At 39.3% G+C, this 27,387-nt stretch overlaps 1 protein-coding gene across 1 annotated transcript in view; it reads left to right on the top strand.

Annotated features, from left to right (window-relative positions):
• Positions 1-27,387, top strand: part of ADAMTSL1 (ADAMTS like 1) — a gene marked incomplete at its 5' end in the record, with an annotated part of 243,354 nt that overhangs the window by 96,323 nt on the left and 119,644 nt on the right. Inside the window, 3 exons of the mRNA XM_083354613.1 lie at positions 10,594-10,720; positions 21,344-21,418; positions 25,191-25,348. Of these exons, the coding sequence (XP_083210739.1) occupies positions 10,594-10,720; positions 21,344-21,418; positions 25,191-25,348 (360 nt within the window). The remainder of the gene's footprint in view (positions 1-10,593; positions 10,721-21,343; positions 21,419-25,190; positions 25,349-27,387) is intronic.

Genomic DNA, 27,387 nt, shown 5'->3' with positions numbered 1-27,387 from the left:
TTTTACTGCTTCCTGTATCCCTTTACTACCATTTCGTGGGGATTTCTGCACTCCAGATTTGGTAACCCTGGTACAGAATTGCAGAAGAATGGATGAATTAGTTTATTTCTGATATGTTCCCATTTCTCATATGTTCATTGATAAATACACTCCATTCTCTTCATTTAACTTGGACCTTCTGTTTTAAAACTCTTAAAGTATTGTGCCATAGGGTACTGGCTTATACTGAGTTATGCTATTGGAATACCCAGTCCAGTATTTTTAACACCAAATTATTATTATTATTATTTATCATATATATATATATATATATATATATATATATATATATATATATATATATATATATATATATATATATATATATATATAATTTAAATGATTTTGCACAACTTACAACAAATAGTAGAGGCTGTCAAATAATTCAGCAATAAACCTAGTCTCATTTGGAGATGCCAGTAATTGAATTTGGGGCTTTTTCTTTGAAAATCAGGTACTCTACCATGAACTCCATTCATTTTTAAAATATGCTCATGAAGTGAGTCAATGGGAACTTATTTTTCCCCTTCCATTCAGTTGTGTTCAATTCTCGGAGCCTGCCTGGACAGGTCCCTGTTTTCTTGGCAAGATTTTTCAGAAGTAGTTTGTCATTGCCTCCTTCCTAGGGCTAAGAGAAAGTGATTGGCCTAAGGTCACCCAGCTGGCTTTGTGCCCAAGGCAGGACTACAATTCACAGTCTCCTGGTTTCTAGTCTGATACTTCGGCCACTACATCAAACTGGCTCTTACTCTAGCAGGGGTCTTCCTCAGGCACGTTGGCTGAGGAATTCTGAGAGTTGAAGTCCACAAGACATAAAAGGGCCAAGTTTGAAGACCCCCTGTACTATAGGAATTATCTAAAATGCACACATTGTCCTAAAGCAGGGGTCCCCAACCTGGGCTGCGGCCTATTGGCCACCAGGCTGCGTGAGTGGCTAGCCGGTTTGTGTGCGTGCGTGCGCAGCCCCACTCGTGTGAATGTCGTGTGTTCATGGCCCCACTTGCACAGGTGCTCGTGGCCCACTCATGTGAGCCCCCACAAGCGCTTGCATCACTGCGTCACAGGTGCTCCCGGCCCCACTTGTGCGAGCAATGGTTGTTCATGCTCACGCACACGTTTACCCCTCCCACAAAACCATTCCTTCTTTTCCCCCTCCTTCTGCTCCAGGCTGCCAACCCCGAAAGTTTGGGGAACTCTGTCCTAAAGCACACATTTAGTTAACCAAGGTCCAGTTTTGGCTAGAAATTCCACCACAACCTTCAGAACACAGAAGCTGAAAGGTTATCATGTTCAAATCCATGTTAGCCCTAGAAATGTTGAAAAAGTCAGCTGCATTAGAAGTCGCAAATATAATGTTACAGAAGGATTCCAAGATGGGTTATACTTAATTTGATTCCTTATTTTACCATAGTTTTCTACGAACTTCACACCAACTTTTTCTATGGAGCCTTCACAGACCATCTGCAAATAAAAGCTACCAAATTTTAATGTTGTAGCTTTTGTAAATGTGATATGGAAGAGACTCGTGGTATTTTACCATTTTTTTAGTGCTCTGGGGAATTTTCCAGAAGCCAGAGTAATTTTCCACAAGTCAGAGTCACTGACCTTATCTGTACCCTTGTTGATTTAACAAAGGGGAACAGAAAGGGCCATTGACATGATTGCCCTAAAGCAGTGGCATGTGACTTTGGTATTTTCTGGGAAGCCCCTGACAGTAGACCAGGTCAAGAGATAGTTACAATACATACAGTTTTAAGAGTCATCTTGAAACCTAGCACACTTGTGCGCTTGTTACATGGTTGTAAAGGCTGCAAGGAAAGGCTGTTGCACAGCTCCACTGCACCTTCAAGTAATAATCAAGCAGAAACCTTTAAGGTTGTCAAGACTTATTATCCGCACCAGAAAACCTCATATGAAGCCTTCAAAAACATGTTTCAATAAATGTGCAAGGTACTTTGGAGATAAAATTACTTGCCTTGATGGTGATTTGAACATTCCTTTTGATGCTGAATATACAAAAAGTACCTATTCCCTCAAGGAACCACTTTCAGTTTATGAGGAAGTCTTCATTTGGTGCTTAGAAGCCATAAGGCACTAGAGGAAACAGAACTGGAAGCTGTAAGTAACTAGGATGAATCACAACAAGATACAGTCAGGAGCTATTTGGTTCCAGAGTAATTCCAACTTTTGGAAAAGATACCACACCGTATCCCTAAAAATAGTGGTTGTACAACTTGGAAGTAGTCTTAGACTTATGATTCTTCCTGATAGATTAACAGATGGAGGCCAGTTGATTCCATTCTTGGATTAGGAGGTATTATTAGCTCATGTTTGGGCTAATAAAGATGAATTTGAAGCTACTATACCACAATCACAGAATGCAGCAGCAGCAGCTGTAGCAAAATGGCATTTAAATTGCAGCAAGTCAGCTTCTGGTCCAAATCAAAATGCTGGTCATTACCTTTATAGAATTTTTTGGCTTTAATCAGGAGATGATTAAATGGGGATCATGTTAACTTTATCAAATTAGTTAATTTTAAATTTTATGCCATTACAATTAAATCAAATTTAGTTTTCCATATTAGGTTTTGTTATTCACATATCATGTTTATTATGTGTTCCCTGATATGCCATTTAAAAGTCCAGTGTGATTATAAATGTAATGCACCTGTGGTATAACAGTTATTACCCCCATGCCCCCCAAAAAACAAAATAGAGATTGCAACCTTCTCTATAACATATGATAGAATCTGGAAGAGATTTATATCGTATAATCTTTTCATCAAATATACTATCTGTAGGGAGTTTCACACTCAAAGCATTCCTAAGATAGAGAAGGGAAAGGAACTCAAACATCCCCCAGAATTTCGTTAAAAAAAATAAATACATTAAGCATGTGTTCACCATACAATTCCCATATTTTCAATAAAGACAGCGTAAGAAAGCTCATATTCTGTTTGACAGTCCCTTTGGGAGTTTTTATTTGAAGGTTAGGTATCTTTGGGGGGAAATGAAGGGAAGCAAGTGCTTTATATACCACCTTTCCTATCGGAATTTATGAGGGTAAACCTAGGAATTGCTCTTTCAGATTTTCCTCAAGATGGGAGGGAAGGCTGGAGGGAGAAGGAGAGGGAGATCTACACAGTTTCCATGCTGCGGAGGAAGGACCCGTTTGGATGGGCAGATTCAATGTTGGCAAGGCAATGCCTGATGTATCCTGATTACTAACATACCATTTCAGGTTTAGCCTGAAATCTGGTGAATAACCAGTGCGGTGATTTCAAAAGTGTTGTGTAATAGTGTCCATTTAGCTCAGGGGTCTTCAAACTTGGCCCTTTTATGACTTGTGGACTTCAGCTCCCAGAATTCCTCAGTCAGCGTGCCTGTCTGAGGAATTCTGAGAGTTGAAGTCCACAAGTCATAAAAGGGCCAAGTTTGAAGACCCCTAATTTAGTTGCTGCATTCTGGGCCAGCTGAAGCTTCTGAGTCATCTCAAAGGCTGCCCATATAGTGTGTGTTAAGAGTAATCCAACAGTGTGATTAAGGCACAAGTTACCATCAAAATATCCCAGTCTGTGTAAGTTTGCCCAAATATCATGGTCCAAAAAAGGCCAGATTTCTTTCTCTGAATAGGTTATGGGCAACTTATATGCATGTGTTTTCTGCAGAAGAAATGTCTGAAGAATTTGTTTCATAGTGACCCTTCTCTTCATTTCCTTTTTCTTTCTAACAGAAGCAAGAGTATAGAGCAGGGGTGTCAAACTCGCAACGTCATGTGACGTGTCACGACGTATCTCGACTTTTTTGCCATTGCCGGCAATGGGGTGGCAGTTTTCCTATGATGCATCTGGCCTGCAGGCCGGCAGTTTGACACCCCTGGTATAGAGGGGATGTATCATTTTCATATTTATGCTCACTTTAGAAGATGGAATAATGTGACATATTAAAATCCCTGTTAAATTCCTTTCTATGTTAAAATAATAAGCAGTCCTTTTTAGTTTTATCAAATGGACCCTGTGGCATATTTATTTGTGAGGGAATTTAAGCAGAATTAGGATTCCTAATCTCCATTTTTTGCAGGCATGGACATTTTTGGTCCTTTACAATCTTTTGAGATTAGTTTACAACACAGTCTGTAAGTAAATTACATCTCTTGTAGTCAGTTCTTGTGACCAACTTTTGAGAGCTGAGTTTTTACTCACAACCTTAGTTGCAATGCATCTTGTCATTTGTAACTGTTCAAATAACCAGACTAAAGTTACAGGGTGTATGTCAAGCAGATTATAAAATGCGAACCAAGTTCGAATTAAAAGCAAGTAGATTAGAGACACCCGTTCCAATATTAGGCTCTTGATCGTAAAATTTGTGGCGCAGAAGGGACCTTTGAAAGGAAAAAAAAAGATTTATCTGTGCCTGGCTAGGTTTTCTGGCTTGTTTTTATTATACTATTTCCTGGCCAAGTTTCTCAATGGTAACAAGGAATGAATATGAAAAAGACTTTACCCTGAGGCATTTATGAGCAGGCAAGGCTCAAGCAGGATTTGTCATTGCTGGACTAGTTGTGTGGTTAAAAAAAAAACCTTGTAAGAAGAGCTAAAGTTCATGTGTATTGAAAACATAGTTATAATTATGGGGTGCAAATGGCTGCGCCTTCATTGGGATGCCATTTAATGGTCCACACAAGCCTCATTGCCTTAACTTGCTGACTTTTCTTGTATCATAATTGTTTATGAACATTTTTTAGGTACGAATCTTTGTGTGATAAAAAATATATCACAATTTTCTATCCGGCCAACTTGGTGTTTGCCCAGACAGAGTCCCTTCCAATTCTGTTATTCTATATTCTGTGTTCTAAATATGAGCATAAGTGCTACAGAATTGAACTTCCCATTGAAAGACAGCCTTTTTGACTCATGCCAGACAATTATTTCAGACAACAGTAACCAATTAATTGGAGTTGTATTCTGGATGCTTGCTCTGGTTTTTTTCCTGTTTTTGTGTTAAAGCTGTGCTAACCTTCTAGGCAAATACAGATAGTCCTTGACTTACAACAGTTCATTTAGTGACTGTTCAAAGTTACAGCGGCACTAAAAAACAGTGGCTCATGACCGGTTTTCACACTTACAACTGTTATAGTATCCCCATGGTGACATGATCAAATTCAGACATTTGGCAACTGCCAGGACCCACTTCAAGCCCACATCTTAAGAAAGCAGAACTCTTGGAAACAATTTCTTCCAAACAGGAACTTTTATTAAGAGTAGGTGATAGCAGGTATAATAGACAGGATCTGAGATTTCCCATGCAGTGCAGTAGATTATAGTATCCCCAAGCAAGACCCCACACCATAGATCGACCCCCCGATGTGGGATAACCAATCCCCAAATTTTAAGTCTGTTGTGGGAACCGCGGAGATAACATTGGCTCGTCTCTGGCTCACGCAGTGAGGGTCGGCGGCTTCTTCACACCTTTCTCTGAGAGAGTAGACATAAACCAGGCACTGAGGTTATATTCCTTATTTCTTCCTTTGTTCTTAACTGACAATTTAAAAGATAGAGTTCAGAGAGAGAGATAACGCAGGAAACAGGATACAGATGCAATAAACAAAATAAGGGATTACATTGTAGCGAATGGAGGAAGTGAAAGTAATAACCCTGCAGGCACATCCCCCCTTCCCCTTGGAAGTATGGCAAAACCCAGGAAAAAGTGGAATTAAATAGAAATGAAATGAAATAAAATAGGAATGGGTTTTGACAGCAACTGACTCATATTTATAATGGTCTCAGTGTCCCAGGGGCATGAGATCAGCTTTTGCGACCTTCCGACAAGCAAAATTAAGGGGGAAGCCAGATTCATTTAACAACTGGGGCAAGAATGGGGTAAAATTCACTTAACAACTGCCTCGCTTAGCAACAGAAATTTGGGGCTCAATTATGGTCGTAATTTGAGGACTACCTCCCTACTTAACAGAAGTGTGAATCCCTTGGGGATGGTGCAGTAATGAAAAGGAAATCTCTAAATATGCAAAACGTCCACTGTTGTTGTTAGTTGCGAAGTCGTGTCTGACCCATCATGACCCCGTGGACAAGGTTCCTCCAGGCCTGCCTGTCCTCTACCATCTTCTGGAGTCCATTTAGGCTCACGCCTTCTGCTGCAGTGACTCCATCCAGCCACCTCATTCTCTGTCGTCCCCTTCTTCTCTTGCCCTCAATCTTTCCCAGACATCCACTGTGCAAAATAGCAAACTCAGTTCTGTATCTGACTGTTGGATAGTTATGCAGGGTCATAACAATTTTTACTACTTCTGCTTCATAACTATTTGTCCATGGTGACTTCTTGTTTTCCATCTAGATCAGAGGTGGGAACTGAGGCCCCCTTATGATTTGTGGACCTCAACTCCCAGAATTCCTGAGCCAGCCATGCCGAAGTCTACAGGTCATGAAAGGGCCATAGATCCCCACCCCTGATTTAGATGATTCGACACCAACATCATTGTAATGACACATGCTAATTGTTCGGTTGCTGCGGTATTAAGAGTGGTATAACTTTATCCACTTTGATAGAAAAACTAGTGTGGTCTATCCCTGATTTTGACTAGTAATAGAGAAATAGAGTCTGCCTGATCCAGGAGGAAGGAATGTCTACAAAAATGGATTTTTTTTCCTTTGTTCAAAGGCTAATGCCTGTCTCCTGAGGCATCTGCTTTTTCTTGCAAGTTTGGCACCCACCCTCCATCTCTAATGTGGAGTAATCATACACCTGCTAATAGGGCTGTATGGAAATGGCTTCTCTCCAAGGCAGTGTTTATGTTCTGTTTGGTGAATGGCAGGATGGTGATGGTAATTCTTCAATGACAGATTTCTTGGTTGGAGAGGAGATGGAACCGTGATACCTATTCAGAATAACAGGCAGACGCAATGCTGGATTTTATTTATGTATTTATGCAGGTCATTTACATGGTGCACTACTTCAACAAGTCATTCTGGGTGACTGACATAAGGTGCAAATCCCCCCCCCAAGTTTATAAAACTGGCATAAAAGAAAATAAAATGCAATTTAAAAAACTATCATAGTAAATACTGTAATCAAGGCACCTCACAAGAACTCACCACAATTTATCAGGATCCACCAGTGTCCCAAACCTAATCTTGTTGTCGTGGCCTTACAAACGGTCAGTAGGGTTGGGGCCATCTGGATATAAGGGAGAAGGTTGTTCCTTAGGGCAGATGCTCTGAGAAGGCATAGATCTTGGGTCCCACTAGATCAGGGGTCCCAAACCCCCGAACTGTCGACCGGTCACTGGTCTGCAGCCCATTGGGAACTGGGCTGCCCAGGGGGCGGGTGAGCACACGAAGCTTCATTTGCACATGCACGGGAGCTAGGTTGCGTGTGTTAAACCATCCCCTCCCGCCGCTGCCGCCAGTCCAGAGACCCAGAAAGGTTGGGGACGGCTGCACCAGATGACATTGTTTCAGAGAAGGGACGCACTATTGTAAGTGACTTGGCACATTTTATGCCATCTTTTTATTGATTCTTCAAAATTCCCATCAACTGCTTGAAATTAAATTCTGTAGCTCTCTTTTGCTAAAATTTGGTGGCAGAAGTTCAGCAAATGCGTTCAAGGAGTCATATCCCTTTTTTGGGAGTGCAGTGCAAAATTATCTCTGCAATATTCATCGGATGTCGATAGGGATACTAATTCTGGGACAAACATAGGTCAGTGATTCCCCCCCACACTGTGTTTGTACACCTTTGTGTGGCTTTTTAAAACGCACGGCTTAAAAAATATATTTCCATAACTGTTAAAAAAGCACAACGAATTTGCTCTGCTGCATTTTATTATAAACTCACAGAAGCCACAGGAGTTCAGATTTACTGCTATTAAGGACCATAGATACTTAAAATCCATGCATTTAGTGAAAAACATGCTCTCATTTTATTAGTTCTCTATGTTGAGTTATGTATTTTTCAAACAGCCATGAGTCCGGCAAATATGATAAGCAACGCTGACAAATCTGAATCACCAGCTTTAAATTTTCAGCGTGTTTTTGCTTAATTGCTTAGGAGTGTCATCGTCTTTCTGAGAAACCCTTATTTTCATGGGGGCGTGTGTGTGTGTGTGTGTGTGTGTGTGCGCGCGCGTGCGTGTGTGTGTGTGTTTCTTCCAAGTAGCTTTCAAGTCAGAAGGGGAATAGGCTTCTTCTGTTTTATTTTCTGGCCCTATTTTTATAATGTTTGTACACTGATGTGTTTTCCTAGTTAGGGTGTAAAAGAAAAAAAAAGGTTTCCCTGTATACTTATAACGAACAGTTGGTGGGTGGCCCCATCACTGGAAGCTTTCAAGAAGAGACTGGACAGCTATTTATCAGAAATAGTATGTGCTGCGTGAGCAGGGGGTTGGACTAGATGACCTCCAAAGTCTCTTCCAACTCTGTTACTGTTACAAACACACGTCTGACTCATTTATTCTTTTCTCATGCATGTCCGTGGGAATTTGCTACTTTCCTCAGAGTAACAAAAGCAGCATCACACCACTACCTTCCCTTTTTGTACCTTCATGCAACATCACAATGCCCATAACGAAAAGGACTTGCTTTGTGAGCCCACAACACAGGGGTTTTTGTTGTTGTTGTTGTTGTTTTGCATTCCCCCACCTCTCCAGGACCCTGCTGTTCTGTGTCTTTGTCTTTTGTTAGGGTAAGTAAAACCTAAACTGTAGTGTAAACCCATAGCTAGCTCCTGCTTGTTAATACTTACTACAAATCACATTCAGATAGGAGGGGGGGAAATCATTTTAAACTGGAAACCAAAACTTCAAGCCTTGAAGGAGAAAGGAAGCATAAGGGTCAGGTGAGTTGCATATTATTGGAATAACAGGCTGCTTCTTAATCAGTCTATGTTACAGCTGCAACTAGCTGCACATCAAAGGACTTAATGCCATGATCCACATAAGCATTTGCTCCTTGGTTCTGACATCAGAGTATAAATATGTGTGACTTCTCATTCCTAATACAGATGATTAGCACTAGAGAAGTATAAGACTCCAAGTTGAAAGAAAACTGTCTAGAACTGCCAAATATCACAGATGCCATTATGGTGTAGTTTATCTACTGCTTCTCTCACACATGCTGAATTAAACAGCATAGGGAACAAAGGGGAGAGCCAGACGGAATGGGAGAAGTCACAGCTGCATTCTTTTTTTGCAGCTGTGGATTTCTTAAAGCAACAGGCCCAATCTCTGCACTGCAGTCTGACAGCCTTCGATCTTGTGGACTGTACTAAATTTAAAGCTTTGATTTTTTAAAAAAAAAATACTTTCCAATATTTGATTTAAGAAAGTACCTTTAAGCATTTCTAGTTTCCTAAATGTTAGAAAACAGAGGAATGATGCTTGATACAGCTCAGATTCTTAAATCTAAAAGAAATGTACTTACCGGGATGCTATAGGATACATATCTGTATCCTTATGTTTTGTTTGTAGATGTATTTTAACAAATCCCATTTTTTGGAAACTTGAGTCATATAGCTAAGGAAAATTTGAACAGATTCAGTTTAAGCTAGGTCAGATGGCTTATTAAAAGAATATTTCAGTGTTAATCTGGTTTTCTGAAATGCAGGTCGTTGATTTAACCTTTGTAAAGCCTGTGTAAAAATGCTTTAAGCCTGAATAGTTAATCAGAGACTGACATGGCATACTCATTTGGATCCTTCTTCTTTCACTCATCTGCTTTATGGATCAGACACTATTTTGTTTTTGAGTGGAGTAATCAAGGTCATAAAAAAATTGAGGGAAGAGATTTTGCCCTTAATTCCTGTTGGAAAAAACTAGAAATAGAATTCAGATTTCTTGACTTTCTTTTGGTTTTATATATAATCTTGTTCCTCTGTCTGATTACTCTCTGAAAAAGTTTGCAATACTCAGAGTGAGGTATGATGGAATATAATGTAAGACAGCAGCAAATATAAAAGCTACATAGACAGCTTTAACTTGAACATGGTTATCCATGGCCCAATTACCTAAGTAGTAATGTTGTAGCACAGTACAAGTCATTACAGCTCTTACATAAAGTTGTATCTGCAATGTTTTTTTTTTATTTTGCTCATATTAGATGTAATAAATCATCAGCATTTCTGTTTTACTCATTAATTTAATGGACAGTTAGATCTAATACCTTCATTTTCCTCAGTAAAATGCTGAGGAAAATGCTGTAAGATAGTAAATCTGAAGACGAACTTTCATTGAGATTTAATCATGTAACTATTTCATAATAAACATGTTAACCATAAAAATATTGACAGGACTCTGAAGCCAAAAAAAAAATCATTTCAGCAACTTTTAAATACTGTACACCATTTTTGCCTTGTAAGCAATGCTCCTGATTTCAGATGTAACTTTACCAAGCAAATTTATTTTGCTCTCCCTTTTCTTGCTAACCTGCTTTATGGCCCTTTGGAGACAATGTGATGAAGAAAATTGGCGGGAACTAAGCTCAGAAATGGGTCCAACTGTCAGGAGGTGCTCAATTTGAACTGCACATCTTTCTCTTTTGTCAGATTGTTGGCTGTGATCATCAGCTGGGAAGCCCTGTGAAGGAAGATAACTGTGGGGTCTGTGATGGCGACGGTTCCACCTGCCGGCTTGTTCGAGGCCAATATAAATCTCAGCTCTTGGCAAATAAATGTAAGATGTTGACTTGACTTTTACCTCAGTGGGAATATGACTGTTCTCCAAACCATAATGTGTGTGTGTTTGTGTGTGCGCACGCACACACACACACACACACATACACACACACACACACACACACATATATATATATACACACACACACACACACACACATACATATACATATATACACACAAACATACACACACATATATATACATACATACATATATACATATGTATATATGTATATATACACATACATACACACACATATGTATATATGTGTGTATACATACATATATACATACATATACATACATACATACATACATACATACATACATACATATATTAAATTTTTAGTAACAACCAAAGCTATCCTAAAAACATTTTCTTGAACTTTCCTGGCCTCATCCTGGGAAATCAAACACAGTTAATTTCTGAATATTCCATCTTCTCTCAAGAAAAAAATTGGATCCTTCTGTTTTGGGAGCTGTTAAATAGGTTTGCCAGATGTCACAAAGAACGTAGCTATTTTTCTTTACATATCAGAGGACAGCTCTACAGATGAGACTGATCATGCGGCGTAATAGGAAAAAGCTGCACCTGCTGAATAATTTTTGCCGGCTCTCTGTCTGTTAGATATATGCAACCTTCATTGTGTTTGGAATCATGCCAACTGTAGCGGACAATGGGGCATGCTCACGCAGTCGTCAGTGCCTTGAAAAATAATGAGACAAAATGTACACGCCATGAAAGCATGCAAAGACTTGCAAAGTTGGAAGATCCCAGAGTAATTGATTCATAGAACAGGGTAGCTTGGGCCAAACTACTGCATATTGTTAACCCAGCAACCTCTTTGAATTACGAAGCCAGCTTGGGAGAAGGTGATTTGCGGTTTATAGGGCTTGGGGAGGTGGATGGGAACTCAGCCATTCATTTGCCAGTACTTCTTCCGTATGAAGTCATGGGCTTGATTTAGACAGCTACATTTACCATTCTGAAGTGGTTCTGGAAGTATGCAGGGGAAAAAGAGATTGCATCCTCATCGTGTCCATTTTTCATCACTAAAAAGCCTCTGCAAAACAGAAAGGGGCAAGATTTTGGCCGTGGCAGCAGTGTAAAATGGAGCATGCTATTAAACAATGTGCTTTATTTATTTTTACTCATTATGCCAAAAGTGATTTCAGCCCTGTATCTCCTTCAGGTATGTGAGTATTTGTGTACATACATTTAATTGTATTCTGATTTTTAAAGAGGGAAAAAAAGAGAACATTATCTAAACATCTGAAATCCTATTTGGAATCGTCTTTGCTGAATATCTTATTATTCCATCTATTTATGTTTGATTGCTGTAAGGAATGTGAAGAGACACTTGTTTAAAGCAGGGGTAAGCAACCTTGGCTCTTTTATGACTCATGGACTTCAACTCCCAGAATTCCTGAGCCGCTCCATGAGTCATAAAAGAGCCGAGGTTGCCTACCCCTGCTTTAAAGAATCATGTTTGCTATCAAACAGAATATTTTCTTGTCTGGAAAATTCAAGATACACCCTCAGTTGACCAATCAGCTTTTTGTATGTTGTCGTATTAAGTGAATGCAGTGCAAAAAAAAATTAATAAGAATAAGAATCCCACACAGGTGTTCTCTAAATGAATTGGATTTCAGCTCCATTCCTGACCAATAGAATCAAAGGCAACAGTATCTTGCTGATTCTAGGCAGGAGAAAACAAAAGAACATTTCCACCAAGTCATGATGCTTCTTGTAAATCAATTACAGTATCCTTCACCATAACCTACTATATTTACAAGGCTGCACAGGCAAAGTAGTTAGAATGGCTTGAACCGCTTGGACAAAGGGCAGCTTTAAAATAGAATAAATAAACCAATCATTCTTTTTCAGATGCTTTCCTTGAATGTAAAGCTTTTTAAAATACAGAAGTGATTACTTAATTACAGTAATAGTTGTGGTACAAACAGATATCAGACCCTTTTCCATAACTTGTCTCTTCTTTCTTTTCTTCTTTCTTTCTTTCTTTTTTTTTTTTGGTCTCCATTTATGTTTCCTGCTTACATTTAGATATTTTCACTGTCTTACCGCTCCCAATTTTTAGTTCTATCCTTGCTGCTTCTCATGTCTTGTTTCTCAGATTTTTATCAATTCTTAAATGCAACGTAGAGATTTAATTTGCCATGACATTGGAAAACTGAAGAAAAATTTATTTATTTATTTATTTATTTAATTTGATTTCTATACCGCCCTTCTCCCGAAGGACTCAGGGCGGTGTACAGGGCAATAAAATGCAATAAAAATACAGTATGCAAAAGTTAAGATAAAAATTAAATAGAATAGCCCAATTACAGTAAAAGTTAATTAAAATTACAATTAAAATACCCCAAACCCATCAGACCTGGTCGGCTTGCTCAAATAGGTGAGTTTTCAGGTCACGGCGGAAGGAGCAAAGGTCACTTACTGGTACTCATAGTGGACGCAAGAGAAGAAAAACGATAACACGAGTGCCATGTTGTCATTGTGATATTCTATTTTGCATTGGATATCCCAAAACGATTCACACCAATTCCATATTCGCATCAGTTGTATGATGATGTCATGGTGCATACGCCATCATTTGGAGATAATAAAAGACATCTATGCTATCCTTTAACCTCACTTTGCTTTCCAGAAGGAAACTCATGGGAAACAGGCATTAAATCCTTTTGATTAATCAGCAGATGTACTGGTGCAGTTCTTTCCCCTCTCTTCCCCAAGTAATTCCCATGTGTCTGGAGATTAACCCCACTTAAACTACTGCTTAAGCAAGAATGTCGGAAAATGAATCTCAATCTAGACTTAGTGAAGTATAAATGCTAAGCCATGCTCATTGCTTCACTTGCTTCACCTCAAAAAAATTACTTCCCTCTGGTTTCCTCTTGTTCGTCACTCCTTTTTTATGTGAGTCTGTCTGCTTTTTCTTTTCGTTTGCAAACCTCAAGGCAAACCTCACCTCCTTTTTAATTCTCTGGGGATAGCCTTTCTTCGAGAAGCAGCATAATAATATGAATAGGAGAACTGTTGATTGAGAACTAGGTTGATCACGCAGAAATGGTTGAGCAGCAGAAAAAAGGATGCCAGAAACTTGCAAGAAACACATGTCAGCCATAAAAAGCTATAGTGCTTCCACCCTGTGCAGAACTTTGGATCTTCTTATGTTCATTTGCAGCCCTAATAATTTTAAATAAAAGAAAACCAATTCTTCACGGTTGTCGATGGGAATTTTTCACTCTTAGAAATTCTAGGTCAGGGGTCGCCAACCCCCGGTCCATGGACCAGTACTGGGCCATGGCATGCCAGCAACCGGTCCGCACAAACAAGCAAAGCCCCATCAGTGGGATGCAGGTGGGACACAAAACTATGGCCCCTCCGGTCCACGGAATAACCTCTCTCCACGTAACCGGTCCCTGGTGCCCAAAAGGGGTGGGACCTCTGTTCTAGGTGAACAAGTGTACATAAATGGATCTCATTAAGACAAAGAAGAGGTTGGCCTAGTCAAAAGTAACTAACATAGATTTTCCCCTAAGAACCTTTCATAATAAGCCATTTATATACCAGCCCTTTTAAATAAAGTAAATAATGAATTTGAATTACAGAACTATGGAACGTCTATATCTTCACTGCTGTTACATACTGGCATTTGCACCAAGAAAGTTCTGATTACTTCAGTGAGTGATGATTGTTGGGATTGATATTGACCAAACCAACAAATAATTTTAGGTGTGCTTTCGGCTAAATTTCTGATCGATTAATGGCTGTTCTTCATTCTTGGCTATACACTCTTGATTCTTGTCTTCGGATTCCTTCTCCGTTGCATCTCAGCATGCAGCGATTCTAGTAATAACAAAAAGAAAGACCAGGGAAAAAAAACTTTATAGTGATTTGCTTCCCAATTGTTCACTATAAATATTACAGAAATCCTTTGGAAGATAACTGAGCAATCCGGTGGGTGCCTGACTGCGTGAACTGTAAGGGAGAAATATATAGGACACGACTGGGGATAGGCAACGGAGGGGAAATATGAACAAATGCATATTTGAGCTTATGGATTATATGCAGGCACCCAAGTGGGTATTTCAAAGTTGTGCTCTGAGTGATGTGGTAGTTGGGGAGACAAATACAATTGAAGTGCCTCAGCAAGTTAACTCTGTGAAAGTTAGAAAAATATATGTAGGAAGAATTTGCGGAGGAAATGAAGAAACTTGGAGGTGTAAAAAGAGCGCTTCCCTAGAAGCAGATCACAAAAAGGTCACATTCCAAGAATAATAAAGTGTTCTGTAATGTTCGGATGTGGTTGTGCAATTGGAGTTGATTTCCTACTAAAATTAAAATCATTTTTACAGCCCAGGAACTCACAGAAGAAATATTTTAAAATATTAAGACATATTGTCATTGAAGGGGCATAACCTGGAAACCGGTGCACATTTTGTGTAAATGGGGCATTCTAATGTCACAATAAAAAATGTTTTCCTTGTGCTCTAGTTGAGTTTGGAGGACATACACTCTAATGTTACATATTGAAACCATCAGTTCAAGGAATCAAGGAACTGCTGTGCTATATGGGAATGTTTTAAAAGAAAGAAAAGAATAAGAAATATTTTTTCCCCTGCAATAGAGCAATTCAATAGAGGTTTGGGAGTTTTCTAGAACTAAATATCATAGCAGGAAAAGAAGATCAGGGCAAAGGAAATGGTGAAGAAAAATTATTGTCTCTTCTTTTCTCTTCTTATCAAGATTCCCCAGTGTTTCTTGGAAAAAGTAAAACAGTATTACAATGTTTTGTTTTAGATTAATTGAGCATAAGAGCATTCATGCAGTGGTAGGCATTAAAGTACAATCCCTGGTTTTGTTTGATAGGACTGTCCACACTGCAGCATATTCCCCAGTGTGGCCGAGTACTGTATTTTAAAGGTGTTTTTAAAAATAGTTTTTCTATAGGTAATTTTATTCTTAGAGATCCTACACATGTTTACAATCCTTTCCTAGATGATACACAGCACTGGCTGAGGACTGAGACATTTTTTTTGCTTTCATTTATAATTTTCCTTTAATTTTTGCCTGGAAAGGAACATCTGTTAAGCAGGTAGCAAGAAAACGTCAGAGGCATCCTGTCACACTTAAGGGGTATGATTTTTTGATATTTTTTTTAGCACTTTGAATTAACAGATTCTGTGCCAAAAATATGCTGGAAATGTTTTTCTTTTTTAAACATTCCAAACGCACTGTTGATTTCATCATATTGGATTCATTTTCTCTTCGTATCTGCATTTATTTTGCACTCCTGTTTTGTGTCCATTGCTAAGGAGAAATAGGAAAGAGAAGGAAGAGGAAAAACGTATGTAACATTACAACTTAGAAGAAAAATAGCTACTGTAGTATTCATAGGGCTGGTATATCAATCCCAGAGGGGCCTGGAAACCGAAAAATGGTGGGGTGGGAGAAGATATGTGTCTCTGGCTTGCCTCCTACACTCTTCTAAAGGAGAAACATCTGCTTGGTGTCCTCTTTTTGCCCATAAAAATGAAAGATTACTTGAAAAGTTCGGGAGTTCGGCAACTGAGGGTCCTTCCCTACATCCCCCATTTTTATTACCCCCTTACAGAATGAACCTGTTTTTTTTAACCACAGGAACAAGCTAGTTTGGAAGCTGTATTGAATAAAGAGCCCTAGCTGCTTCCTAGACTTGCCCAAATCTATCCCAGGAAATTGGAGCAGCCTCTGGGAGAGGGCTTCATTTTCTGGGGGGGGGGGGTTATAAAAAAAATGTTCCTGTGGCACTCAGCAGGGTCAAATCCAAGCAGGTGACATCAACGGAGATGATTCCAAAAGTGGTAGCCCCAGCCAAGGTCTAGGTATTGAGGAAGGAAACTTCAGACACAGTTCCTTTTGCATCAGAGAGAGCTTGAAACGAGAGATTTAGCCAAGAATATGGTTCCATTCTCGGGACGTTTCGTCTTGAGAATTAATTAACTACTGTGCTGCTTTGTAGAGCTGTGATATATTTGACTGACGTGGTGTGATAAGTGATAGCAGCCACTCTGATTCACAAACCATAGTTTAGGACCCCACAGGATGCAAGTACCATGTCAAGCTGTTTCATTGGTGCTTTGGGCTTAGCTGGTTGCGTAAATCCAATTATTGAGGTTTGTGAAGAATATTTTATTACATTTGATTCCACAAGTCATCATTAAAGCAAACCGTAGGTTAATGCATCACGTAAGCTCAAGGAGTGAGACATTAATGGGTCTCACTCAGAAGCAAATCCCAATATGTTCAGTAGAATTATTATCATGGAAGAGTTCATGCGACAACCAAGTCTCACCTAGGTTGTGAGACTAAACAAAAGAAAGCTGTTTAATCAATGAAACCATGGGAAAGTTGGTGAAGAAAGGAACCAGATTTAAACTGTAGTAGCCATTGAAGAAGACTACAGTCTTGTGTTAATAGAGGACAATCAATGCCTTAAAGTGTTTTCATCCAGGCATACAATAAAGATTCTTATCTCTAATGTAGTTTCTGAGTAGCTTCTGGTGAGTTTGAGTTGAGGAGACCTGTATCTGTGTCAACTTATTGCATATTGCCTTGATTCTCAGAGAATAAAGAGGCTAAGGAGCTAAAGAGCTAAAATTCTGGGTAGTGCCCTGTTTCCCTGAAACTAAGACCTAACTAGAAAATAAGCCCTAAGGCGTCTTTTGGAGCAAAAATTAATATAAGACCCGGTCTTATTTTCAGGGAAACCCAGTGTCAGACTTTAGGACAGTCTAGACCAGGGGTAGGCAACCTTGGCTCTTTTATGACTCGTGGACTTCAACTCCCAGAATTCCTGTGCCTTAGCATGGTTGGCTCAGGAATTCTGGGAGTTGAAGTCCACGAGTCATAAAAGAGCCAAGGTTGCCTACCCCTGGTCTAGACAATAATATGACTCAACACCCTAGGCGTAGCTCTACGTCTCTACCAGCAGGCATAAAGCAGTAAGAATGGGAGCAATGTTCAACTCTCAAACAGTTTTCCCAGTGACTTTTCTTATAGGAAAGTGGCAAGGAGCGTTGGAATGGCGATCGTGTGACCATGGCAATACAGCAGCACTGAAGCAGTCACAGCTTTGCCAAATTTCAATTCCTCAGGAGTGATAACGTCCCAGGTTTTGGAGGCACCATTTCACCCAGTGGAAGGTTACCAACAACCAGACAGTTTTATTAGTACATTATACAGTTTCCATATCACAGAGTGGAGGTACGTGTATCAAAAGCCACTTTTGACGATATTGAGTTCACTGGAAATTTAAAAAGAAAATAAAGAAAAGTTGTGGTTGTTTGTACTTCAAATGACCTGGACTTTCTATTTTCACAAGTCTCATTCCATTAACTTCTTTTAACCTATTATCAGTGCTTTTTTTGTAAAAGAAAAAAGGTGCTGGAACTCACACATGTCATACAACCCGTCTTGCCTACCCTATAAGTTTCCATCCAAAAAAGGTGCCGGAACTCCTTTCTGAGCATTCTATGAGAAAAAAAGCCCTGCCTATTATTATATTACAAAGAGCAAAAAGGTCTTGCAAACACGTTTTAATATTTCAAAATGGAAAAAACATATTTGCAAAAAAAAAAGCATTTTAAAAGGGCACTTCTGTCAGTTTGTGCTTTCATGATAACAGTTTAGAGTGTGGCTATGATTAGCTCAGGGACGCGGTGGCTTAGTGGGTTAGGACGCTGAGCTTGTCGATCAGAAGGTCGGCAGTTTGGCGGGTCGAATCCCGAGTGCCGCGTAACAGAGTTGAGCGCCTGTTACTCGTCCCAGCTTCTGCCAACCTAGCAGTTCGAAAGCACGTAAAATGCAAGTAGAAAAATAGGGACCACTCTGGTGGGAAGGTAACAGCGTTCCGTGCGCCTTTGGTGTCTAGTCATGCTGGCCACATGACCACGGAGACGTCCTCAGACAAGCGCTGGCTCTTCGGCTTTGAAACGGAGATGAGCACCGGCCCCTAGAGTCGGAAACGACTAGCACGCATGTGCGGGGGAACCTTTACCTTTACCTATGATTAGCTCTGCGCAAGATAAATACAAAAATGAACTGGCTTCCAGCAAATATTCTTACATCATTATTTTAAACCAGTTTAAAAGATGAAACTAATGAAAGAAGAAATATGTTGAAAGAAAAGTTGAATTCACACTAACCAGGATCAGAAAGCTGATTTTTTTTAAAAAAAATAAAAAATAAAATTAATAATAAATACATAAATAAATGGGGGGGGAATGCACTTTGGGGTGGGTATTTCAGAGTTGGCCACTGGTCATACAACATCTGTTTATGAGAAACCATTTAGAGAGTGCATGAGTGTTGCAGAAAATATTAAAAATAAACTAAACCAAAGACCTAAGAATTTATCCAGAAACATGTGTCGCCCATTGGTCAGTTTAGTGCCTTAAGAGGCTCACAAGCAGCTCATGAGGGGCATGGTCCTAGAACAGGCATGTCAAACTGCTGGCCCGTGGGCCAGATGCGTCACGCCGAAACCGCGCCCACCCCATTGCCGGGCAATGGAGAAAAAGTCGTGATACATCACGCAACATCATGTGACGTTGCGAGTTTGACATGCCTTTCCTAGAAGTAAGATGTACTTGTCAAAACTAATGGTTAAGTCAGAGATCATACTTGCAAACTAAATATATTATACAGTTATGCAGTGTGTGAAAAACTTGCTTTTATGTATCCGGAATTTTTCATTATTAAATTTCATTGAGGACCCTCCAAGAAGGAGGGAAAATAGCTATCTTCCTTCTGTCTCATAGCAACCTTTGGTTTCTATTATGTATTGCTTATTAGAGATTATCACTCAACTGACAAGATCTCTTGGCAGTTTATGCACATCTGCCATTTGTTTCCTGTTGGCAACTTTCCTTTGCAGGAATTGCTGCAACCCCTTAGTTATTAGGTTTTACAATTCCCAGTATGGTGACTAAACTGCTCTTGGTATTTTTTTTTAATCCGATGGCACTAGAATTAGGTATTGAGACAATGCATTAGCGTTTTTGCTTTTTGACTCAAGTGTGCAATTAAGTATTAGAAAAGGGACACAGAGATGCACATACAACCCACAAATATTTAATGCTATTAAGTTTTCTATGGCTGCCTTGATCTTCCAAGGACTCCCTATCTTAGCAGGGTAAATGGTTATAAACACAGAAGCATAAAGATGGGGAAAGTTAGGAGCCACTAGTTTTTTTATATACGGTATATTATTTTTACTTCTTTTTTCTTTCCTTTTGCTTTCTGGTTTTTCTTTCTTTATAATACACACAAGCAACATTAAGTAGCAATGCACAGTTGATATCTTAGTATTATATATTTACTATATAATAAGTCATTTGAGCATTTTGCAGTTGTTTTCAAAGCTCCATTCAGCTCTGGATGTATATTTTAAGCAGACTTAAACTGATGGCCAGTTTGGTGTAGTGGTAAAGGCATCAGGCTATAAAGTGGGAGGTCATGAGTTCAAGTCCTGTGTCTTAGCCATGAAAGCCAACTGGGTGACTTTGGGTGAAACTCTCTCAACCCGCCTCACAGTGTTGTTGTTGTTGTGGGGACAATAGACTAGGAAGTAGTGTTAGGTAAGTTCACTGCCTTGAGCTATTTTTAAAAATAATAAAGGTGGCATACAAACAAATATTAACAATATTTTAGAAATCATAGTTAACATTGACATAACTCCTTTTTTTTCTTTTTCTTTAAAGGTTTAAGCTATCTAAATCATGTGAGGGTGAATAATCTTTAGACAACACTATATAAATTCCATTCTATCCAAACAATATAATGCACTACTTGCGTGTTTAAAATAATACACTAGATTGTTTTAATTATTTTTGAACTGAAATGAATGAGTAATGGGTAGACTTCCTAAATCTATATTTTGATTTTCAACATACATATTGAATGTATATTTCATATCTGAATCATTGTGCTAAATTGCACAATAGAATCTACTGTCTGAGAAAGGGTGCAAATCCTGGTACTACCCAATTATTTTCCTCTTTTTGCCGTGATGCTTATGTACACCGAGTTTTTACAACTCTCCTGCAGCAAACAGTTCTTTTCATAGATTTATATGAGGGATCCTTTCATCTCCTCCCTATTTACCTCCACATCATCTCAGTAACATAATCACTGACTTATCTTCACAGCAAATACTTCACTTTAGCCGTAGAAAATCATTTTAAATTTTGATTACCTTTCTTCATTTGGAACATTCGTGAACATTCCTTGTGCAAATTCTTGAAGACCAGGAATAGGCGTGAAGAAGGGCTGATGCATTAAGGCGATAAGGGTTGGTTTTACAAGAGACTTTGTTTAATTTAAACAGATTTGCTTGAAAACAAGGCCATTGACTGGGCCTATAAAGCATGCTTGTTTCACATTTAGTTTTTCTTCAGGGTTCATTGGATTTGAATGTTTTTATTTTAAGTGACCAAAGTACGGCTTGCAGTTTTCCCATGGAAATAGTTTTCTCTGCTTGGTTGAGCTTCCTTTGCTTGTTGACCATGTGTGTGTTTTTTTTTTTTTTGCTTTCCTGCCTCCCCAATCCAGTGGATGACACTGTTGTTGTTATTCCCTATGGAAGTCGCCATGTTCGCCTCGTGCTGAAAGGGCCTGATCATTTATGTAAGTAAAAATACACTTGTTATATTGAAATACTTGGAAGTCTAATAACCCTTGGGACTCTTTTCAAACAAGGCTGTGTCCTTTATTTTAAGGAAATATGAACAACGGGCTACATATCTTTATAAGGAGTCCATATCTGGGCCGCAAAAGTCCAAATGACCATTAGATCCCTCTTTTTGCTTAATTTGTTTTATTTTGCCGTAATTTCTTTGGTTGATTGTTGTGAGCTGCGCAGAAGTATTGGATCAGGCAGCATACAACTTTAAATAATAATAATAATAATAATAATAATAATAATAATAATAATAATAATAATAATAATAATAACAATAATAGTACCAGATAGGATAATCCTAATTTATATTAAAGTACAATGTTTTCTAAAACCGCTATCTGTTTTTCCACTCAATACGTTAGTCAATGTGCACGTACATAATTTCTGTAAAATGTATTTTTTGTTGATAAGAATATAATAAAAGCTGTGATGATATTTATTGAGCTGAATTATTCATGAATTTAACATTTGTTCTTGTGCTTACCTTTGTTTCATGGAGCCATAGATAAAGGAATCAGCAACCAGATTATGCTATTAAAGAAATTACCCGTAGAAAATAAAAATATGGGAGGAAAAAGGTTGGGAGCTATATTGGTTGGATAGGTCTTCAGTTTACTGAATTATAATGTGATCAGGCGTTTGTATACAGTAACCATTGACTGAAAGACAAGAAATAATCTAATTGTAAAGCAAAATTGCTAAGTTTGTAAGCCGCCCTGAGTCTTCGGAGAAGGGCGGGATATAAATGGAATAAAAATAAATAAAATAAATAAAATAAAAAATTGTGGATAAATCTAAGCTTTGTTGGCATTTGAAGTTTGTTCCTCCCACATTGGAGACTCATAAAAACATGCTGATTCCAGAATAAGCTTTTCTTGATATTCTAAGCAATTGCTTTCTAACTTTCCTTTATGCTGCCTATACAGATAAAATGTTGTATGCAAAGTATCTCTTCAAAGTTGCCACGCTTGATTCCTAACCTTGCCTGGCTTCAATACATTACATGCTGCTCTCAGTTTAGACATAGAATTCTGAACATCATGTATATTCAGCAAGTTTCCTATGTCCCTATTCCAGTGGAAGAGTTAAATTGAGTTTTTACTCCAGTTATATTGTTGCATAATTCTACAGCCCTGTACAGAAACTATGCAACATGTAGACATTTTAGATTAGGATATGTCTTTCAGAACTAAAAGGACTACCCAGGCCTTTAGAGACGGTAATCATTTGCAGCTGGTTGTCAACTGTAAGTTACGCAATAATAAAACTACAAAAGGGCAAAGAGCTTTTTTTAAAAAACACACAACACTTCCATGCTTCCATAATTGAGGACAGTTTATGATGGATTATATATGGATTATATTCTGTGTGTTCTTGATAAGCCACCTTAGTTACATACATTTGTTCTTTGGTGTAAAATGTGCAATTGTGAACATCTATCGGTAGATTGCAAGTTATAAGCTATGAAAAGAGGGAAAATATGTAGTATTTGCCTACAAGATACAACAGTAAGAAATAAATATTATTTTGAGAATGCTTGGCCTGTACTCCTGTGGCTTTTATTTGCGATGCATGCTGTTTCTCAGACTAATAAACACTATTACTTTGATGCTTTGCTGCCAGTGGAATTAAGGAGAGCAGAAGAGAAAGGCATTTAAGAAACCAGGGTCTAGAAATACAGGAGAGGGAACAAGTACTTTCCACTGGATTAGGGCAGGATTTTTGTCCTGATGCTGTCTGTTACTTTTAACCCTGGATTTAGTCACAGAATAAGGTTATGTTGTACTGTAGTTGTATTATGAAGCACAAGTCTCTGTGTAGAACTATCAGAGTTGAGCTGCCATAATCCAAACTACTATTAGTTAGCTAGAAAGACTCTTAGGGACACATTCAGTGCTGTAGGGTAGAATTTAAATTAGAAATAGAAATTAAACTCCAATAAGTCTTTAAACAGAGAACCAGTTTAACCATTGAAATCATAGCTGGAAGGTTCTGTATGTGTTTAGATTTTTTTTTTCCTTCCATTCAATCAGGTGTGCTTCTCAGACACTGCCTGGACAAATTCCTGCAGTTTCCTTGGAAAAGTTTTTCAGATGTAGTTTGCCATTGCCTCCTTCCCAAGGCTGAGAGAAAGTGGCTGGCCCAAGGTCACCCAGCCGGCTATTTGCCCAAAGCAGAACTAAAACTTTCAGTCTCTGTTTCTAGCGTGATGCTTAACCATTACACCAAACCTGGCTCTCTTCTTCGATAATAATTCTTACCTATTCACTTCACGTTCCCCTAAGTAGATAGCAGTGGTGATGAGATAAGGGAAAGAGCAAACGTATTAAATACGGCATTACATATGTCCGTAGGCTTTTGCGAGAAGAGGAAGAGAGATAGTGTGCAGGATTAAAATGGAGTGCAAAGGCAAAATGAACCATATCTGAGGCACCACTTTGAGTAAGTTACGTGTTCGGAAAGTATATATATAGCAACGAGTGTAGTCCTAGAAGCGGGCAGAATACACATCACGGAGATCACCATCTTGTTAAATGCTTCGGGGAAAATATGCTCCTGCGGCAAGCAGTGAGTACTTTATTATACTGATCTTGGATAAATCTTGACAATGTCAACTTCCAAAATAAAAATATAAAGCCTAGAGGAAAACAAGCCTCCCGGGTGTCCAAAAATTGCATAAGCATTTCCCCATGATTTTCTGAGGCTTCAGAGGCCCTGTAAAAGGCAGAGCGCTCTCATGTGCAATTTCCAGAGGGTCTGGAGAGGCCACATTTTTCCAGGTGTGTGTATGTGAGAGACACACCATCAGAGTCAAGGTAGGCATTTTCTGAATTCTTGGCGCACTGAGCCCCAAAGGCTTGCTGTCACTGGGCTAGAGCACTGATTTCTGGAAAAGTTTTCACAGAAAGAATATGCCATTACATGTAGTGTCAGGTTTATTACAGCCAGAAGATCCGACTGTGTTTCTACATTTCATCATGACATCTCATTTTTACATCTCACAAATGCATGGTTTGTATAAATCATAAATCTGTGATTCCACTTTAGAATAATCTCTCCAGCATAATATTCAAAAAAAAGTGTATGTGAGTATGCTCTATCCAAAACAGCCACTGTCATTTCTGTGTTCTTCTCTTAACCCATGCATTTCCAGACTCTCACAACTGGATGGGGTAGCAATTCAATCTCAGTCCAAGTAAAGGGTGGTGCTCATGAATCCCTTAAGTATCCTTCGATTAACTGATATACGATTGTGAGTGCTTTTCGCAAAATGGAAAATGACATTTGAACCACTGTGGATGACATGAATGAATGAACATATAGTATATGTCTATACCAGGGCTCTTCAAACTTGGCCCTTTTATGACTCGTGGACTTCAACTCCCAGAATTCCTCAGCCAGCGTGCTGGTCTATACTGTATTGAGTGTGGGGCTACCATTCTCTCTTCTGCATGGCTAAGTCTAGAGAAATTGACACACCAGTACAAATGTTAGCTCTGATGGAAATAGTTCTGTCTAGATTAGTAGATTAGATAGAAGCGAAGTGGAAAACCAGAGAGAATGGGATAAAGTAAAATGGATGAAGCATTAATAATATCCTCAATTAAATTCGAATAAATAATGCATTATATGCCTGGTGTTTTGCCTGAGGGCTTTATTTCTTTATGCCAAGGAAAATGATTGTAAGTGACTCTTCGATGTGCTTCTATTTGTCAGATCTAGAAACCAAAACTCTGCAAGGTGTGAAAGGTGAAAACAGCCTCAGCTTCACCGGATCCTTTATTGTGGATAATTCTTCTGTGGAGTTTCAGAAATTTGCAGACAAAGAGATATTGAGAATATCTGGCCCTCTCACTGCCGATTTCACTGTAAAGGTGAGAAGCTTTGAACAACTGACCAACAATAGTACTTTGTAATACTTATGCCTGCTTTGGGGCAAGGATGCTTATGACATTGTCTCCACTGTACTGTAACAGTTCAAGACTTACGTTTCTCCTGCAAGTAGCATGTTCTATTCCATGACATTTACAACTACAGGCAGTCCTTGACATGACAATTGAGCCCCAACTTTCTGTTGCGACGTGAGACATTTGTTAAGTGAGCTTTGCCACCTTTTACAACCTTTCTTGCCACAATTGTTAAGCGAATCACTTGCCACGGCAGTTAAATTAGTAACCGGGTTGTTATGTGAATCTGGCTTCCCCATTGACTTTGCTTGTCAGAAGGTTGCAAAAGGGGACATTACAACCATCATAACGTCCCATCACTTTCTATGGGGGGTGAGTCTTTACCCCCCGTAGATAGGGCTCGCAACTTGGGAGTCCTCCTGGATGCACGGCTTACCTTAGAAGATCATGTAGTAGCCGTGACCAGGGGGGCTTTCGCACAGGTTCGCCTGGTGCGGCAGTTGCAGCCCTATCTAGACCGGGATGCCCTGTGTACGGTTACTCATGCGCTCGTGACCTCTCGTCTTGACTATTGCAATGCTCTCTACATGGGGCTTCCCTTGAAGACCACTCGGAGGCTCCAACTGGTACAGAATGCGGCCGCGAGAGTTGTCTTGGGAGTTTCCCGGTACTCCCATGTTACACCTTTGCTCCGCGAGCTGCATTGGTTACCAGTTGTCTTCCGGGTGAGGTTCAAGGTCTTAGTGATGGTTTTTAAGTCCTTACATGGCATGGGTCGCCGGCGTCGACTCCCCTCTGCCCCGTGCGTTCTCACAGAGAGGGCCTCCTCAGGGTGCCTCCAGTCAGAGAATGTCGGCTGGTGGCCCCCAGGGGGAGGGCCTTCTCTGTGGGCGCTCCGGCTTTGTGGAACCAGCTGCCGGTTGAGCTCCGGATGGCACCGGATCTCCGCTCCTTCCGGTGCGGGTTAAAGACCCATTTATTTGAACAAGCTGGCCTGGCCTGATGGGGAATCACTTAGGGTTTTAATATTTATATATATTTTTTATTGTTTTTATTGTGGGCAATAATTTAATTCTTTTTTAACTTTTGTACTTTTGTAGTTTTAAGATATGCCCTGTTCACCGCCCTGAGTCCTTCGGGAGAAGGGCGGTATAAAAATTTAATTAAATAAATAAATAAATAAATATGAGCCAGTTGCCAAACGTCTGAATTTGGATCAGGCGAACACGGAGACGCTGCAACAGTCATAAAGTGAGAAAAACGGTTATAAATCACTTTTTTTTAGTGCCATTGTAACTTTGGTCACTAAATGAATGGCTGTAATTCGAGGACTACTTGTATATGGGAAATGCAGTACTTCCTGAATTATTGCAAGTAACATAGTCCATAAGCGGATATGCTGCATTAAATCTTCACATAATATTAGACTTCTGCTCTTTGCCTCTCCCCCCACCCCCCTTTTCAGAACAACTACAGGAGAATAATTCAGGAAATCCTCTTGAACTGCTAAAGAAATGAGCAGAATTAAGCTCTGCAGTTTGTTACAGTGAGCAAACCAGCTTCGGATGAGAAATCAGCAGATAGCTTAGAAGCTCTGTTTTGGGTAGAACTGGCAGTAAGAATCAAATTATTTCTCCCCACTAATGTTTTCTTCTCATTAATTTTCTCTTATTCTTCCAAGTAATTGAAAACACATTGCTGAAAGTAAAATACATATACTATAGAGAGGCTAAGAGGCACAGTGGAATGTACGCCTTTGAGATTTAACAAGATAATAAAACATTTTGGAGCAGATGGAAGTGGGTCAAGAAGGGCCTGGAGATTTTAAGATACAAGCTGTACAATCTATATCAGGTTTCAGGGTATCATAATTTTTCACCGAGGACTCCCAACAAAAATGGTTCGATGCCATGATCATTAACGGATAGACATATAGGTTATGCTGCAAAGGGGATAGGTCAGGGGTAGGCAACCTCGGCTATTTTATGACTCATGGACTTCAACTC

The sequence above is a fragment of the Vipera ursinii genome, assembly GCF_947247035.1.
Source record: "Vipera ursinii genome assembly, chromosome: 2".
NCBI classification, from domain to species: Eukaryota; Metazoa; Chordata; class Lepidosauria; order Squamata; family Viperidae; genus Vipera; species Vipera ursinii.
Note: the sequence above shows the minus strand (reverse complement) of the source record. Positions and strands in the feature narration are given on the sequence as shown.